The sequence below is a fragment of the Castor canadensis genome, chromosome 1 (genome assembly GCF_047511655.1).
Source record: "Castor canadensis chromosome 1, mCasCan1.hap1v2, whole genome shotgun sequence".
NCBI lineage: Eukaryota > Metazoa > Chordata > Mammalia > Rodentia > Castoridae > Castor > Castor canadensis.
The window spans coordinates 55,777,463-55,795,461 of record NC_133386.1 but is presented as its reverse complement, the minus strand read 5'-3'; the positions used below and the strand labels follow the sequence as shown (position 1 = coordinate 55,795,461).

The 17,999-nt window shown below is 40.2% G+C and overlaps 1 protein-coding gene across 3 annotated transcripts in view; it reads left to right on the top strand.

Moving 5' to 3' along the window:
• Crybg1 (crystallin beta-gamma domain containing 1) overlaps positions 1 to 17,999 on the top strand; it is a 181,463-nt gene that overhangs the window by 128,445 nt on the left and 35,019 nt on the right. For all 3 annotated transcript variants that reach the window (XM_074077510.1, XM_074077517.1, XM_074077525.1), the window contains 5 exons: positions 3,975 to 6,285; positions 9,291 to 9,338; positions 9,424 to 9,542; positions 11,110 to 11,275; positions 13,860 to 13,999. In XM_074077510.1, the coding sequence (XP_073933611.1) occupies positions 3,975 to 6,285; positions 9,291 to 9,338; positions 9,424 to 9,542; positions 11,110 to 11,275; positions 13,860 to 13,999 (2,784 nt within the window). The remainder of the gene's footprint in view (positions 1 to 3,974; positions 6,286 to 9,290; positions 9,339 to 9,423; positions 9,543 to 11,109; positions 11,276 to 13,859; positions 14,000 to 17,999) is intronic.

The window sequence follows — 17,999 nt, the reverse complement described above, 5'->3', positions numbered from 1 at the left end:
TTGCTCTTGAAACGTTTATGGCCCCTCTGGCACACCAGAAGCACACAAATCAAATAAGAATGTGTGGCCTCTGATTAAACTGCCAAAAGGATTCTACCATTGTAAAGGCTGGCTCATATTCTCACTTCTTGGCCTTTTGGCTAAGATCAAGTATAAAGGGTGGGCAACTGCAGGGAAGGAAGAAATCACTGTTGGTTTTTTGGAGGAGCTGGAGCTAGTCCCTTGTTAACAAATGTGATTTGTACAGGTTGGCAGGACAGGGAGGGTAGTCTGTAAAACAGAAGATTCTGCCTTTCCACCTTCCTGCTCTCCACCCTTCTGTACAGGTGAAAATGATTGTCATGTTTATTCTGCATTCTCCCATTTATTTACCAAAAGAGCTGGTGATTTGCTCAGCATTGTCATTCTTGAATGGTTGCATTCTGTTTGGTTTCTGGAGAGGTAAGCTTGGGAATAGGAAGTCTGCTTGGAAGGAAGGGGAGGAAAATGTGCTTAATAAGTAACTTCTCCCACTGCCAGTCTGGAGACCTTTGACATAGTCAGTTATTTATTCTGTAACGGTAGCGTCAGAGAATAACCCGAGTGAATGATGCTCATTATTTGCAGAAGGCCAGTGTGACCCAACACTGAAACCTCCCAAGTGCCAGCTTAGAAAAACTCTGCTGTGTGCTGGATAAGGATGCATCATCTGTCTTCCAATCAGGGGACAGCAATGGACAAACCAGAAATGTTACACAGTTCAGGAATAGGGAAAACAAACAGGAGCTGCTTCCTAGTAGAACTAAACCAAATGTCTTTTTCTCAGTATTCATTTTCTATCTAAAATTTCATTTCATTTTGCACAGTGCCTGCCTTACACAGGGTGAATTGGAAAACTATTGAAATGGGAAACTAGAAATCCTTCTTTCTAGTCCTTTGACCCACTTCTGTATGGCGGTTTTTTCAGACCCTTTAATTCTTATGATTGTATTTTAAGTAAAAATGTTAATCAGGTTATTTTTCAAGGACAATTTGAGTGAAGAGGTAGAAAAACTGTATACCTGAAAAATGACTATTAGAAAAATCATTTAGTTCTCTAACAAGTGCTGAAGGTTGAAATTCTTAAGGTGGTATGTTTAAAATGGGGAGAATTTTTCTCCTGTAGTCTAACTTTGGCTTTTTATTCCCCTCTCACATTATAATGAAGGCATTACGACATGAATTATAGGAGTTTTCCTTTTAATCAGTCTGAACTAGGTTAATTGCAGTGAGTGACTCTTGGTAGCAGAACTTAATAGCACAGAAAGTCTGGTTGTAAAAGGTATTTTGATCTCGGCGCGCATCTTTAATGTGCAGATGTGTTTCCTGTCCTTAAGGTAGCTGTTAGCTAACCTGTGCTGTTTTCCATTTACATCATAAGATGTAAATGCTTTGATGTTTGACTTGAGTGTTGTTCCTTGAGCTGATGAATGAATTTTTTTTTTTTTTAGTATTCCCTGGTATGTGACCATCACTCATTAATTGGTATAGCATTTGTAAGCTCTCTGTTTTGGAGTTTAATCTTTTAATTTTGCTTTTCAATTTAAGATAAGGGAGCCTAGATATTTTATGGGGTTAGTAGAGAAAGCAATGCTTGGGAAATTTACGAGCATGTATCAACCCAGTATTTAAATAAAATTTAAAAAATGAAAATCTGACTTCCCATTGGGGGGAGAACGAGGTGATAGCTAGATATCTCATACAGAGTCCCACTGCCTGATCCTCTGCAGCCTCCCCAGGACCTACCTTAGTCAGCAAGGATTTCTTGTTTCCTCACCTTTGTGTGAACCTTTGTGTTCTCATGGTAGCTTCTAAAATCTGATTACCTTATCTTAGAGCTCTCCCCTTCCTCGTCCCCTTCCCAATGATAGCTCATTTCACTTCCTCTCCCCTTCCCAAGTAAGATGGGAAGAATCAGAGTTGCTCCTTCAGGCTAGTGCGGTCTGATTCTGAATGGGGATCAGAGTAGCACAGTGGGTGAGAGTGTAGAATCTGAGACCAGAGCACCTGCTACAAATCACAGTTCTATCACTTACTACCTGTGTGACCTCAGGCGAGTCACTTACCTTCTCTAAGCCTCAACTTCCTCATCCTAGAATAGAATGTGCAAAGTTGTCCATTAGGTAAGCCAAATCAAAGCATTTCTCAAGTGCTTGGCAATCTGCCTGCTAATGGTTATTACTTCTCCCATTTTATTCAACCTTTACCCTGTGGTTTTTGTTTGTTTGTTTTTGTTTTTAAGCCTCAGAACCCTTCTCAGAAAGCTTAGATAGAAGTGATGTATAAAACTGACTGGGAATGGTTCTGGTTGAAAGGTGTAGACAGCCCCATCATGCAGTTCCTACCATCCCCAGCTCCTGAAGAGGACTCCAACAGTTTCCTCAACCATAAGTTGGGGGATATGAAAATAACTCTGTTCAAAATCATTTCGTGTTTTTTCTTACAGATAGAGAAGGTAGAGGCCAGAGAGGTAAAGTAACTTGACCAAGTTCACACAGATTGTTAGTGTAAGCCAGGACCGAGCCAGAAAATGCCAAACAGAGCTCATTCTGTTTCTGTGAAAGAAAGCACTGTGTCCATTCAAAGGCATTATTTTCATTAGGGAGTAATTATATCCAAGAAATGGGACAGAGGGGAGGCTGTCTTTGCCCCAAAAGTGGTGATAAAACCCACAACACTTTGCAAAAAAAATTTTTTTAGTAACTCGAAAGATATTAACTATGAAGTTAAATAAGTAATATTTGTTTTTTTAAAAAGCAAGATACCAAATTCTATAAACAAAAAGGTCCTAATTCTATAAAAATATTTATGCAGAATGCATATGTGAATGTCCTAATGAAATCCATTATTTTGTATAATTAATACATGCTTATAAAACATGAAAGAAAATCATATAAAAAGACTGGAAAGGAACTAAAATGTTAACAGGGACATCCTCTAAGCAGTATGATTATGAGTGATTTAAAAAATATTTTCCAAATTTCCGGTAGTGACACATATAATCAGGACTGATTGATTGATTTTGTAGTACTGGGGTTTGAGCTCAGGGCTTTGTGCTTGCTAGGCAGGTGCTCTGTCACTTGAGCCACACTCCTAGCCCCTTTTTGCTGTATGTATTTGTCTTTTATTTATGCCCTTGCTGGCCTCGTAGTCACATTTCCCAAGTAGCCGGGATAACAGGTGCACTACCACACCCAGCCTTTGGTTGCGATGGGGCCCCCGGGAACTTTTTGCCTGGGCTAGCCTCGAACCAAGATTCTCTCAATTTCAGCCTCACGAGTAGCGAGGATTACAGGCATGAGCCACCATGCCTGGCTTAATCAGAAAAAATTTTATGGGGGATGGATGGTAGGAACAACCTATTCAGAGAGCCTTTTGTTGTTGTTTTGCAGTCCTCTGGATTGCTATACTCCTAGCTGCTAGATGAGTACTTTTTATAATCTAGCCACTTAAGATAATTCTTTAACAGTTATCATAAACCACAGATACTTTATATTTAGGAAGTTTGTTTACATATTTAAAGCATGGGAATGTATTAAATATTTAAATTTGTTCTCATGTTCTTCAGGCCTTATGATGTCTTCCAGCTGCAGTGCCAATCATTGTGCTACCTGCTAATAACCCCTGACCCTTAGAGTTTCTTAGCTAGACAATCTTCTCATCTATCATATGCAAGCAAAACGTCCACTAAAAATAGTTGGCAGTGTATTTAGAATTGTTTAACATGTTTCATGAAAAATGAATGTTAGCTGGATGTGGTGGTGCCTGCCTATAATCCTAGCATTCAGGAGTCTGAGACAGGGAGATCAAGAATTCGAGGCCAGCCTGGGAAGACCCTATCTCCAAAAAAGACCCAGTCACCAGGAAAGTGGGTTTTTGTAGTTTTGTAATACATTCATTTGTCTGTTCACTTTTGAAAACTAGGTCAGTAACTATCCTGCTTTTTTTGCTTGCAGCCCTGCCAGACCCAAACATGTGGAACTAAATCTTAAAACTCCTAAGAATCCTGACAGTTTGGGAAGTGAGCATAATTCGTTTAGCCAGCCAGTTCATAAGGGAAACACTGCCACCAAAATCTCCTTATTTGAAAACAAACGGGTGAACAATAGCCCCAGACACCCTGACATTCGTGGCACAAGGAACACTCCTCCCTCCAGTAAGACATTTGTTGGAAGGGCAAAGCTGAATTTAGCCAAAAAAGCCAAGGAGATGGAGCAACCTGAAAAGAAAGCAGGGCCAAATGGCCAGCAAAATGGTGCGCCCATGAAGGAAGCCTCTGCAGAAACCACAGCTCCTGTTCCTGGAGAGGACGGTGTCCCAGTGGCTGGAGGAGCAGGAGAAGAGCCCACCGAGGGCCATGCTCTGGGTCCTCAGCCTAGCTCCTCTGATAAAGCAGATGTGCAAACAGATGCTGGCTGTCCTTCAGAATCAGTGGTCACTGCTCCGTTTCTCATCAAGGACCATGAGCTCTTAGGAGAGGACGACTCAGAGGCTGCTGACAGCAAAAGACTTGTACTTGAAAATGGCATTGATATAGCACATGTCTCCACCATTCTTGACACCAAAGATTCACCTCCAAAGCCGCAGGATTCATTTTCTGACTCACAGCCCCCAAGTGAGTCATGTAGGGGACCTCCTCTTGCACAGCCTGCACCCCTCCCTGTGGACACTCCCCAAGACAGCTGTGCTCAAGTTCCCATAAACAGCCTTCCATGCACTGATCTCAAAGTGTCAGAAAACCACAATGGGTGTATTTTGCTGGAGTCACATCACATTGAGAAAGTGCCACTGTCCAAACGTGAGGGAGAAGCAAACTCTCCTTTGTCCCTAGAGCCCACCCCAGAATCTGCGGGAGATAAGTGTCCATCCAAAGTCCTTGTCCAGGTCAGGTCCTTTGTGCTTCCTGTAGAGAGCACCCAGGACGTGAATGTCCAGATCTCAGAGAGCTCTGAAGTTAGAGAAGTGCAGTTGCCAAGTTGTCACAATAATGAACTTGAAGTGGTTTCTGTTGCAAGTTGTGCTCCCCAGGAAGAGGAAGTGCTGGGTAATAAGAGCACATCACCCAAAGACACTCATTGCAAAGAGGAACCTGTGGCAGAGTCTAGCCCAAACATCATGCCACCAGGCTCTGAGAAAGCTCTGTCCACCCCGACTCAAAGTGAGAGTGGCAGAACCTCGCTGCCAGCTGAGTCCAGCCCCACCAGCTCTCGCAGCAATAGAGATCATCCAGAAACTCCTCAAAGGCCAAATCAAAATGGTGTGAATGGTCAGGTTAGCCCTGCTTGGCTTGTGAATGTTTCTGCCGGTAGTGATGATAGCGCATTTGATTCTTCCTCCGACATGGAAAAATTCACGGAAATTATAAAAAAGATGGACAGTGCCATTTGTGTGCCACAGAAGAAGAAGAAGGCCAGGATGCCCAACTCTCCTACCCCTCACTTTGTCATGCCTCCCATTCATGAGGACAATTTAGAAAAGGTGTTGGATCCCAACGTGTTCACCTTTGGTTTGGGGAAGAAGAAGGAAAGCCAGCCAGAAATGTCACCGGCTTTACACTTGATGGAGAACCTTGACCCCAAATCTAAACTGAGACCCAAACGTGCGTCCACCGAGCAGAGTATCCTCTTTAAGTCCCTGCACTCTAACATGAGTGGGAAAAGCGAATCTCAGGCCACTCCAGCAGTAAATGACAAGGAGAACAGGGATGTCCCCAATGGTGGAATTAAGAGGTCAAGGCTAGAAAAAAGTGCTCTTTTCTCAAGCATGTTGTCATCCTTACCACAAGACAAAGTCTTTTCTCCCTCTGTGACGTCAGTCAATACTATGACCACATCTTTCGGCACTTCTCACAACGGTTCTCTATCTCAGTCTTCAGTGGTACAGCCCAGGTCTGAGGGTGCCCCGCCCTGTGGTTCAGACAAAGAACAGTCACTTCTCTCGCCCCACAGCTCCTTAAAGGTCTTCAATTTCAACTCGTCAAACACATCTCATTCAGGTTTGAAAACTCCAAGCCACATGGAGAAATATCCTCCCAAAGAGGAAACCAAAGAAGATCTGAATTCACGAAGCAATCTACACTTGCCAGAAACGAAATTTTCCAAACTGAAGAACAGTGATGATGTGGAAAAGGCTAACCACGTTGAAAGCATTCTTAAGTCAAATTTCCCAAACCACGGAAACAGTGACACCGACTTTGTGGGTCTTTTCACATCAAGCCGGTATGACCCAGGCATTTCTTTTTCTGGAATGTCATTATCAGATCCAGTGGTAAGTACCAACATAGCATCACTTATCTGGGGTTTTTTTAAAGCTAGGGGAAAAAGGGGCCATGAGCAATTCATGCTACTCTTTCAAAATGGTTGTGCTGTGGACAGTACTTTTGCATTTATTTATCACGTATTTGAAAACCTGCCATGTACAACGAACTGTGAAGGCCCAAGGAAAAAGATACCAAGGAGGTTTTCCCAAGACACTTGTGGTCTAGCAGGGAGAATAAATTACATTTTGTGAATAGTGTACTTGGGATGGTAGTGCAGACAGATGAGACTTCCTTACCTAGTCTGTGTAAAACTGCTCAATACTGTACTCAGAATTTTGAAGATTTGTGAAGCAGCTTCCTCTTTTTACAAAGGCCCCACCCAGCCACAGGAGCCTTTCCTTCTCCCTTCTTTTGCTGTGAGATTTCATTCATTTGCTCCGTAAGCAGCAATGTGTTTATCCCAGGCAGTTGAGAATGTATTTTCTGTTTACTGGGAATTAGCTTTTATTAGGGAAATATTTTACTTTTCTGCAAAGTTGGAGCATAAAAACTTTTGGTCTGCATTGGTTCTTTTCTTTAATATTGTAACAAAATAAGACTTTGAGGAACACTTACGGCTCTCCATCTTCTTGTATGTGCCAGAAGTTTTTGCTTGGTTGTTTTTTGTTGCTGTTGTTGTTTCTTTTGGTGCTGGGGAGTGAACCCAGGGCTTTGCACATTTTAAGCATATGGTCTACCACTGAGCTGTATCTCCAGCCTGGAAGGTTTTTGTCTCTACTCAGTTTTTCATGCGAATTTGTGCCTTTTTGCTGCCACGCTTGTTACTCAAAGTAAGGGAGGACAATGAAAGAGGAAGGCAGAATAGCAGGTGTAGAGCTCGGTGTGTGCTTGCCTAGAGATGTGAGTGGAGCTTGCGTTGCAGTGGCCCGCCCTGTGAGCCAGTATCTGGAAAGCACACACTGTCATTCAAAACCTTGAACCCTGGCAGAAAGTACCTCGTACCCTTCCTCACCTGGACAAGGCACTGCAGCATGTGTCAGTGTGGTGTTGGCTTTGCTGCAGTCCTGTCATGGAATGTGATTTTGGAGACTCTTGAAAAATATATAGTTGGCCAGTCGTGGTGGTGCATACCTGTAATACTAGCACTGTGTGGTAGAGACTGGCAGATGGCAAGTTCTAGGCCAGCCTGGGCTACATGGTGAGATCCTATCTCAAAAAAAAAAAAACATTTTTATTTTAAAAACTACTATTACTGTTACTTTTGATGTACTGAGGTTTGAACCCAGGGCCTTATGTACCTAAGCAAGTGTTTACATTTAAAAATTGAAAACTCCAAAGAGCTTTCGTTCATGTGGGTGATGCCTATCAGAACTGTATTAGAACTTAACACAGAGAAAAATTCAAAACACCAAAGAACACAAGCGCACATTTCATCAGCCTTCAGAGCAGTGACGCCATCACAGTCGTGGAGTCTTGTACCTCTCTGGTCCTTTGTGAGAGAAAGAGTCGGGAAAGGCAAATGACTTCTTATTATGAAAATAGCTTCGACCCCATGGACACCCTGAAAGGATCTCGGAGATTCCCAAGGGATATCTGGATCATAGTTGAAAAGTGAATCTGTCTGTAGCATGCAGAAATCCTAAGACTTTTTGCACAGGGGATGGGGTGGGTATTTGTTTGTTGAGACAGTTTTGCTTGTAGCTCATGCTGGCCTCAAACTTGTGATCCTGGTGCTTCAGATTCCTACATGCTGGGATTATAGACGTATACCACTGTGTTCTGCTAAGATTCTTTCTCTCAAGCACAAAATTTCCACTGGTGCACTTCCCCTTCATTATGGCATTGTTGTTTTTAATTTGTTCTTTTTATTCTTAAATCACTTTTTTTTTTAGTGGTACTGGGGTTTGAACTTGGCAACACTTGAGCTATGCCTCCAGCCTAGGTCACTTGTTATTTGACCACAATCTGACAAGTCTGATAACAAAATACACAAAGTTTCCCTATGAAAGCCAAGTCAGATGGAGTAAAAATGCTTTATATGTTTTCTAGATCTTTATGATTTTTAAAAATGAATTATCTTTCTTTAGGTTGACTCTATAGCTAGTCTGTCTGTAGTGTTTTTCCCGAATTTTGTTTTAAATTTTAGGGGGTTTCTTCCATTTCTCTACATTTAATACATACATATAAAGGAATAAGTACAGGCCATTTGTTAATTGTGCTTTCGTGCACCTTCCTCTCGTCTCGTGGTCATATTCCACTGCTGTGATGCAAGACAGATCAAAGGCAGTCCTCAGAAGAGGCGTCCTGGTCAGCCCTGGAAGTAGTCTGTGTTTTGTAATATTTTTATATCTATAATTACCATTTTATTATCTCTGCATTTCGGGTTTTACTGGTCTTGTCAGATGGTCTTGAAAATGATTAGTTTTAAAGCCATATAAAAAGGTATTTTCTCCATCAAAAAGGAGGGATTAAAAATACTGTGTGCAGTATATGTTGTAAAATATACCATATGTATGTTTATTTAGACTAGCAGTTGTGACATGATGATAGATGTTACTGTGACAACACAATATTTATCATTTCTGATAGGGTGTGGACAGGAACACAAAATTGGTTCAGCTTTTTCTAGATAAGTGATTAATGCATTCTGATTTGTATATACTTGAGATTACTCTGAGATTATTTGAATTACAATCTCAGTTGGTTCTTACTCTGTGAACTGACATAAAACATAGGTCTGACTTTTGGGCCCTGAATTTTCTGGTATTGGTAGAAAATACCCTAGACATTTAAATGAGGGGAAATTGAAAGGACAATTCAGTTCGGGGTCGGGGAGATCTCATAATTTAATAGCACAACCTCAAAGAGTTTCAATAAAACTTTGGCATAAACCAAGGTGGACATGTTTCACAACTGAGAAATGATGAGGCAAAGATAATATTTCATCACATATGGATAAGAGTGTTATGTGCAGTTGTAATTATTTGTTGTATTTTTATTCATCTGATTCTAGACACTTAGAGGGACTGTGCAAAATAAACTCAATCCTCGACCTGGAAAGGTAAGATTCTTTCCCATTTCGGGTCTAGATTTTATCTTGGTCTGATGGAGTATGGAAAAGTGCTGTCACTTTCATTTTCTCGTAGGTACTGATATTCAGTGAACCCGATGTCTCTGAGGAGTGCATTGAAATTTTCAGTGACCTTCAGGATTGCAGTGCTTGGAGCCTCTCTCCAGTGGTACTCATAAAAGTTGTTAGAGGATGGTAAGAGGGGCACTTGACGTTCCTGACTTACCCTGTGTGTGTGTGTGTGTGTGTGTTGCCTTCTTAATTATATTTCCGTTCCTCACTATAGGTTGAAAGTTATGCCTTTATCAGTATAAATTGCACAAGAAACTCAGGTCACATCTAAGCAATGTTTTTAATCATGTTTTGATTTTGGAGTACTATTTGTGCTTATGGTAGAAAAATCAGGAAAGTTCAGAAAAACAAATTTATTTTCCCATATAGCATTGCTTTGGATTATCATACATCAGGGGCTGTAACATATTTTTAGCTCATGAGTTTTAAATGACGTTGATAAGAACTACACCTGAAGACATTTTTGTTAACTATTTTTTGTGACAGTTGAGTGAAGAACTGACAAAAGATAGTTTTGATTAAGTAAATAAATGGATGAAAATACACATACTTTTGACAGTTTCTAAAATTGTCATACAAGTATTTGTTGCTTCTTGGAAATGTCCAGGAAGTTGAATTAAAAAAACCAACTTAAAAAAAATCACAGATCAGGCGTAAATACTTATCTTTGGTACCTATTTATAAACTTGTTTGAAATAAAGATGACAGTGTTCTAGATGTTTAAAAAGTTAGTAAGCTTTTCTTTTGGTCCCCATTTGATTAAATATGCAACATCTTTCGTTTTAGACTTTTAGATATTGTAATATATTTTTCTATATATTCAACATGTTCATTAAAAAAATAAAATTGCTTTCCTTCAAATTTGAAGACTGAAAATTGTGCTAAAAGCAAATTTATATAGCAGTTTTGTTTTTAACAAAACAATGCATTTTCATTTTTTTGCAACTTTTGTTGACTTCTTTCTTTCTTGAAAGCATAAGAACTTAAGAGTAGCCCTGTCATGTGGTGACAGGAGGTTTTTCTTAGTGGTTGGCTGTTTGAAGAAGAATTTTTAAATTTTTTTGGCAGTACTGAGGTTTGAACTCTGGGCCATGCTTGCTAGGCAGTGCTCTACCACATAAGCTACTGCACAAGCCCTGTTTTGTATTGGGTATTTTCTAGATAGGGTCTCGAGAACTATTTGTCAGGCTGGTTTCACCCAAAACCAGAAACCAGCCTGATCTCTGCCTCCTGAGTAGCTAGAATTACAGGAATGAGCCACCAGCACCTGGGTGGAGAAAGAATATTTTTTAAATACTTTTTATTAACCTCACATAATCCTTTCTATCACATATCCATTCATCAGGCCCTAATATATGTTAAAATCCTCCTATGAGAAACACTTTCTACACCTATAAGGAAATAACTGCCCATTTGTCTGACCTATTATTTGTATGTCTCCACCAGCTGGCAATCCTATAGAACACCAGTGGCTAAAAGTCTCCAAGAATTCTCTGTAAAATTCTCCAAGATACTGATACAGTTCTTGAGTTATCAGCAGCTTAATTAGCCCAGTAAAGTTTGCTTTAGGGAGAGTTTATGCTATTTTAGTTGCTAGAGACTTGGTGATTGGTATACAATATGTATTAGAATATTTGAGTAATCAAAACCTCTCCAACACTGGCTAATGGTTTTTCTGTTTTATTCTTAGTTGGATTTTGTATGAGAAACCAAATTTTGAAGGGCACTCCATCCCCTTAGAGGAAGGTGAATTGGAGCTGTCTGGTCTCTGGGGTGTGGAGGATGTTTTGGAAGGAAACAAGGCAGATGAATCTGATAAGCCTGTAGTGATTGGTTCTATCAGACATGTGGTCCAGGTAAGTTATGTTGAATCTAGATTTCATTTGTTCAGCAAATGTATGCTGGGTGGCAGGGGTAATTCTTACTTTAAGGGAAATGTTCATTTTATGAAATAAGTGATAGGGAAAATATTTGATTGGTACCCTGTGAATGTATGTTCTGTAACTTATTTACGTCCAGAAACATTCTAATTGGTTTGATATTTTTTGTGATAAATCTTTAAGGTAAATCTTTTATCCTGGCTCCTGTTCCCACCTCCCAAGTTTACTTCACTTATTAATCTGGTGTGATAAGTTTTTTTGTTGTTGTTGTTTGTCTGTTTTTGTTTTTTGACACAGGGTCTTACTTTGTAGCCCAGGCTTTTCTCAAACTCAAGATCCTCCTGCTCCCTAAGTACTGGGATTACAAGTGTGCACCCCCATGCCTGGCTTATGATAAGCTCTTTATGAACTGATTTGTCCTTTATATAATTTTTTGTTGCATGATTTTTTTTTCTTTTTGCTGCTGCTGCCTGATTTCTGATTACCTCAAATAGTTTACAGATACCATATTTTGAAAAGATAATCCAATAATAATTTAGTTGATAGTTCAATTCAGGTTTTTTGTGGGTTTAAAAAGTATTATTTGATGTATTGGAGGCATGGCTCAAGTGATAGAATGCTTCCCTATGTGGATTGTATAAAAATTTTTGGCTTCTTATTCATTGAGGAGGAAGGGGTTATTGGCATCTTTCTTTGTGGCTATAGAATTTGTAAAAATATAATTAATGGTGTCTTCCAAGTAGAAAATTTAAATTCCAACTCTGTGTAATAGAGATGGCTGTTATAATGTGCAGTAGAGAGAAATGGAAGGTTCTGAAATGAGAACGAGTAAGAATGATTAATAGTTTTCGGCAGAAGGAAATGTCACCTACTTCCTAGGTCAACATTTCTGAGTGACGTAGGTGATATTTAGTATTCTAAATGACTTCTCTTTTAATAGTTCTAAGTACATACTGGGATAAAAAATAAGTGAGATATGATGAACTCTATTTCAAAATGTCCTCATTAGTGGTATATTTTACCCACATTTTATATTGTTAATAAAACATTGCTTAAAAATACTACCTGATGGGCTCAAGGCGTAGCTCAAGTGATAAAACCTGGGTTCAATCCTGAACAAGGAAGGAAGGCAGAAAGAAAGAAAGGAAGATAAAAATATATATCACCTGAATTCCATCCTCATGTCTTCTCTCCCTTCACTCTTTTGACTTCTCCAGCCTTTGTTGGCTGTATTCTATCTGCTCTTACTACAGTTGTAATCATAACACAAGTCCACTCGCACTGTAATTCTCACTTCTTTCTCCATCTCCATTACCATTGCCTAAGCTCATACTCCTCCTGGTAACACCTCCGTATGATTTGCACCTGGGGGAGGTATTGGGCTCTGTTGGGTGTATCTGGGAAGGCAGGTTAAGGAAAGTGAGCTATTCCTGATGAGAGCATCTGTGTGGCAATGCAGCAAACATTTTTCATGTTACTTCCTGGTTTGAGGTTTAGCTGAGTATTGCACTTCATTGAAATGATGCTTTGTTATGTATCGTTTAGCACATCAGTGAGGTAGCATCATTTATTATTTCCCCTTTCTGTGAATCTTAAAGTCGTTAGGTGTTCTATTTTGTTTACTATTTTAAATAATGCTCTGGGAATGTTTTTTGTGTTTAGCACTTCATAATTTTCTGATTTTATTTCCTTGGGTTAAATTTTTTCTGATGGTCATCATGTTGAAGGGCAGGAACACATTTGCGGTTCCTGATTTGTCGTGAATTGTACTTTCTTTACGGCTTGTGTGCAAGGTTCCTGAAACATGAACATAAGTTGTGATACATATTTAAGAGGGTCACTTTTTTGGTTTCGTAGAGTCGCTTCTTGTTGTAATGTTTGAAAGAGTCGCATCTGAACTGACCCAGGTGTTAGTATTTCTTCTGTATTGTAGTTCACCTAGCTGGGCAGCACAGAGGGGTTCAGTAAACATCTGATTAATGCACTCAGCCAGGAGAGGGCTTTTGCAGAGCGTGCGCTGGGTGGTAGATATGTGGGCATAGAATAATGACTAGTGTAAGATGTGCAAATCATCATGAATGTGTGTTTTGTCCTTAACATTTTAGACTCAACCAATATATTAGAGATCTTGTCACAGTCAAGATGTGTTGCCTGAGGCCTTATGGTTGAAGACTCCCAAGTACACCTGTTCAATAGACTACAGGTGCTGGTCTTGGGTAGTTACTTCAGACCAGGGAAAGCCAAGTGAGAATGAGAGAAGGATGTTTCAAAATGCTACTGAAGTACTTGCTTCAGTACTTTGCTTGAATGTAACACTGAGCTTCATGACTAATGCAGCGTGCGTGTCCCCGAAAGGGAGTATTTTGAACTCATTAGTGCAAACAGGAAAGAAATAAAATGGCAGGTGCCCTGTGAATTGTACATATATATTTAAGGTTTATTTTAATCAATTGCAAGAGAAAGAATAATGAGTTTACCATAGCTAATTACATGGTGTAACTGTTATCAGACATGTATTATATATGTATTATATGTATGTGTGTGTGTGTATTTTTTTCAGGATTACAGGATTAGTCAAATTGACTTATTTACTGAACCAGAAGGGTTAGGACTCCTAAATTCCTACTTTGATGACACTGAGGAAATGCAGGGGTTTGGTGTAATGCAGAAGACTTGTTCCATTAAAGTGCACTGGGGCACGTAAGTATTTTCGTTCAGTTTTCTTGAAGCTTTTTTGAGTGTAGTACTGCAGTAAGAATTTAAGATATTCTGTTCCTGATTTGTTGTCACTTTAAGGACTAGTAGAAGGAATTTTTATATGAAACATAAAATTTTGGTTCTTTTCCACCTCAGTTATTATGATTCGCCTTTCTTGTAAAAGTAACTTTATTACAGGACGTGTGGGGAAGAATACAATTTTTTTTGGGGGGCGGTACTGGGCTTTGAACTCAGGGCCTCCTGTTTGCTTGTCAGGTGCTCTTACCACTTGATCCACCCCACTAGCCCTGTTTTGTGAAGGGTTTTTTTAGATAGGGTCTCACAAACTATTTGCCTGGGCTGGCTTTGAACCAAGATCCTCCTGATCTCTGTCTCCTGGGGAGGTAGGATTACAGGTGTGAGCATTTTTACTGTAGGACTTTTTCCTTATCACCAAAGCACCTGGTTTGTTCAAGACTGAGTAATGGATTGTACCTTCATGGTAATTCAGTATTTCTCCCAGGTGGGATGGAAGTCAGCACACATGGTACTTCCTGTAGCATTGTGACACAATGCTCTTGTGTTGGTTTCATAAGTCACAGGAAACTGCAAGAATTGTTAGAAGGAAGTGGGAAATGAGGACAAAGAGTGCAGACTGCAGTCCTAAGGTATGTGGTCTCTGAATGGAGCACACAGCTCAGGACATGCAAAATGTGGCTGTTGAGACGCAAGAGAAAACATCAAGCTGCTTTATGTTTTACTTAATATCTTCTCCTTTTAGGAGTTTATGTTTTCTGATATGCAAAAATAAGTTAGTTTGATGGTAGTGTGTGTATTTCATAAATATTAACATATTCACAGAATGTTCCGAAGTTTTTATCACTGGGGTAAGCAGTCAGAAAGGTTTATAGTCTGTCCTGTAACATGGTGTCTCTGCAGAATGATAACGTATGCCTTGGTCATGTCCTTGCATTCTGCTGATTATTAAAAGTCTTGGTTTGCTATTTCTTTTTTTGTCATTTTTACATTTACTCACATGTATATACATTGTTTGGGCCACCTCCCCTGCTATTATTCAAATCAAATGATTTGATTGTGCAGAATGCAGGAGCCCAGTATATTACAGACCGGAGTCTGATTTTTGGTTCTTGGAAATCGGGAATTACAAACTTCCAGGAAACTTCATGGGAGTAAGAACATGAAATAGCAGCCATCCTTGAAGAGTTGAAAGGTGGTCACGTATTTGCTTTATGGAAAAGCCAATAGAAATTAGAGTGGTGGATTTTGACTTGAGCCAGGGAAGAACTTGGTTAAGAAGGAAGTGTGCTGCCTTGGTGTAGGAGTTTCTTGTCATGGAAGGTATTCAAGTAGAGAACGGATTTGTACGGAGAGTAAGGTAAGAGTTAGGGCCTCCTTTATGACTGCTCATTTATTTACTTTAAAACCTTTGAAATATAACTTACCTAGAAAAAAGCTCATAGATGCTAAACGTTCAGCTAAAAAATAATAAAGTGAGTCGTCTGGTAGGTACCACTCAAGCCAAGAACTACACCACCAATAGCCCTCAGAAGCCCAGTGTGACCTCCTGTCTACCAGCCCCTCTCGGAAAATAGCTCCCCTGTCTTGGTCCATTTTCTGTTACTATAACTGAATACCACAGATGGAGTTACTTGTGAAGAATAAAGATTTATCAGCTCACAAGGTGAGGGACCCACTTGTAACGAGGGCCTACTTGCTGGTGGGAGTCCCAGGGCAGTGCAGGGGATCACGTGGCAGGAGGGGTGCATATAAGAGACGGAGCCGAACTTGCTTTTGTAACAAACCCACTCTTTCTTTTTATTAGTGTACATCAATTATACAAAGTAATGGGTTTCACCAGGACATTTTCAAATATGTATATAATGTACTTTGATCATATTCACCCCCCTATTACCCTCTCCTGTCCCTCTCTCCCCTCTTGCTGGTCCCCTTCCTCTTCCCAAATAGTCTTCCTTCTTCTTTCATGAATTTTATTTTAAATGTAGATTCCACATATGAGAGAAAACTTACGATATTTGTCTTTCTCAGTCTGGCTTATCTCACTCAACACCATGATCTCCAGTTCCATCCTTTTTCCTGCAAACGACATCATTTCATTGTTCTTTATGGCTGAATAAAGCTCCATTGTGTATGTGTTACCACATTTTCTTTAGACTTTCATCCTTGCTGCACTTAGACTGCTTCCTTCTGTAGCCCTCACACTGGCTATTATGAGCAGCGCTGCAATAAACATGGGTGTGCGGGTGTCTGCATCGGATGCTGACTCCAGGTGCCCAGGAGTGGCACAGCAGGATCACGTGGGAGTTTCAGTTTTTTTGAGGAACCTCTATGCTGATTTCCATAGTGACTGTACTAATTTACATTCTACCAAGAGTGTATGAGGGTTCCTTCCCGATTCCATCCTCACCAGCTTTTGTTTGTTTTCTTGATGAGAGCCTGGTTCAGAGGGAATCTCAATGTAGTTTCAATTTGTATTTCCCTGATAGCTAAAGATGTCAAATGTTTTCATGTGTTTTCTGGCCTTTTTTTTTTTTTTTCGGTGGGTGGAGGTGGTGGTGCAGTACTGGCGGGAAGTCAATGCAGGGTCTCATGCTAGCTATGCAAGCACTGTATCACTTGAGCCATGCCCCAGTCCTCTTGTTTTTAATTTGTTTTTCAGATAGAGTTTTGTATTTTTGCCTGGGCTGGCCTCAGACTGCGATCCTCCTATCTCTGCCTCCTGAATAGCTGTGATTACAGGTTTGTTCTACCATGTCCTGCTTGTTTTTGAGATAGGTCTCACTTTTTGCCTGGGCTGGCTTTCCTCCTGATTTCTGCCTCCTGAGTACCTGGAATTACAGGTGTGCACCATCATGCCTGTCTTATTGGACATTTTGCTTCATTTGAGAACTGTCTGTTCATTTGCCCATTTAATTGATTTTAGTGTTTAATTTTTTGAGTTCTCTGTATACTATTACTATACATATTCTTTTGTTTGTTTGTTTGTTTTTTGAGACAGGGTCTCACTATGCAGCCCAAACTAGTCCGAAACTCACAGTCCTCCTGTGAGTGGGACTCAGTGCTGGGGGGTCATAGGTCTGTGCTGCCATGCCCAGCTTAAGTTCTTTATGTATTCTGGATATCATTCCCGTGCATACAAATAGCAAGCAAAGATTCTCCCATTCTGTAGGCTGTTTCTCCATTCTTACAATTGTTTCCTTTAATGTACAGAAACTTTCGAATCTGATGCAAAGTTACTGTTATTTGCCAGTTCTCGCTGTAATTTCCTGAGTACTAGAGTCCTATTCAGGAGGTCATTGCCTGTGCCTATATATCCTGAAGCGTTTCCCTTAGCTTTTCCTCCAGTAGTTTCAAAACTCAGGTCTTACTTACATTTACAGCTTTGATCCATTATGAGTTGTCTTTTGTCCATGAGGATATCCATCCAGTTTTCCCAGCACCTCTTTCCAGTGGAAGAGGCTGTCTTTCCTCCAGCGTGTGTTTTTGGCAGCTTGTCAGAGATCAGATGGCTGTAGCTGTTTGGCTCATTTCCGAGTTCTCTAGTCCGTTCCATTGATTTGCGTGCTGCAAATCCACTGCTGAGGTAGCTAGTCAGTTCATTAATGATTACTGTGCTCGTGAGGACTCTGCCCTTGTGACCTGCTTACCTCTTGAAGTTCTTATCAGTCCCACTTTCTTGTTTTGTTTTTTTGAAATAGGGTCTTGCTTTTTAGCTAAGGCTGGCCTTGAACTCATGATCCTCATACCTCAGCCTCCCTGGGCTGGGATTGCAGTACTAAAGGTTTACTCTCACCTCTTAATACCTGGCAGTGGGGGTTAAATGTCAACATGGATTTTGAGGGGGAGCATCCAAACCGTAGTACTTCCATCCTCAGGAAAGTGAGATACAGCAAAGAAAGACTAGATGGTTTTCCAACATGCAAGTTTACCTCCATTAGGGCTGAAGAATAATGTTCACTTAAAT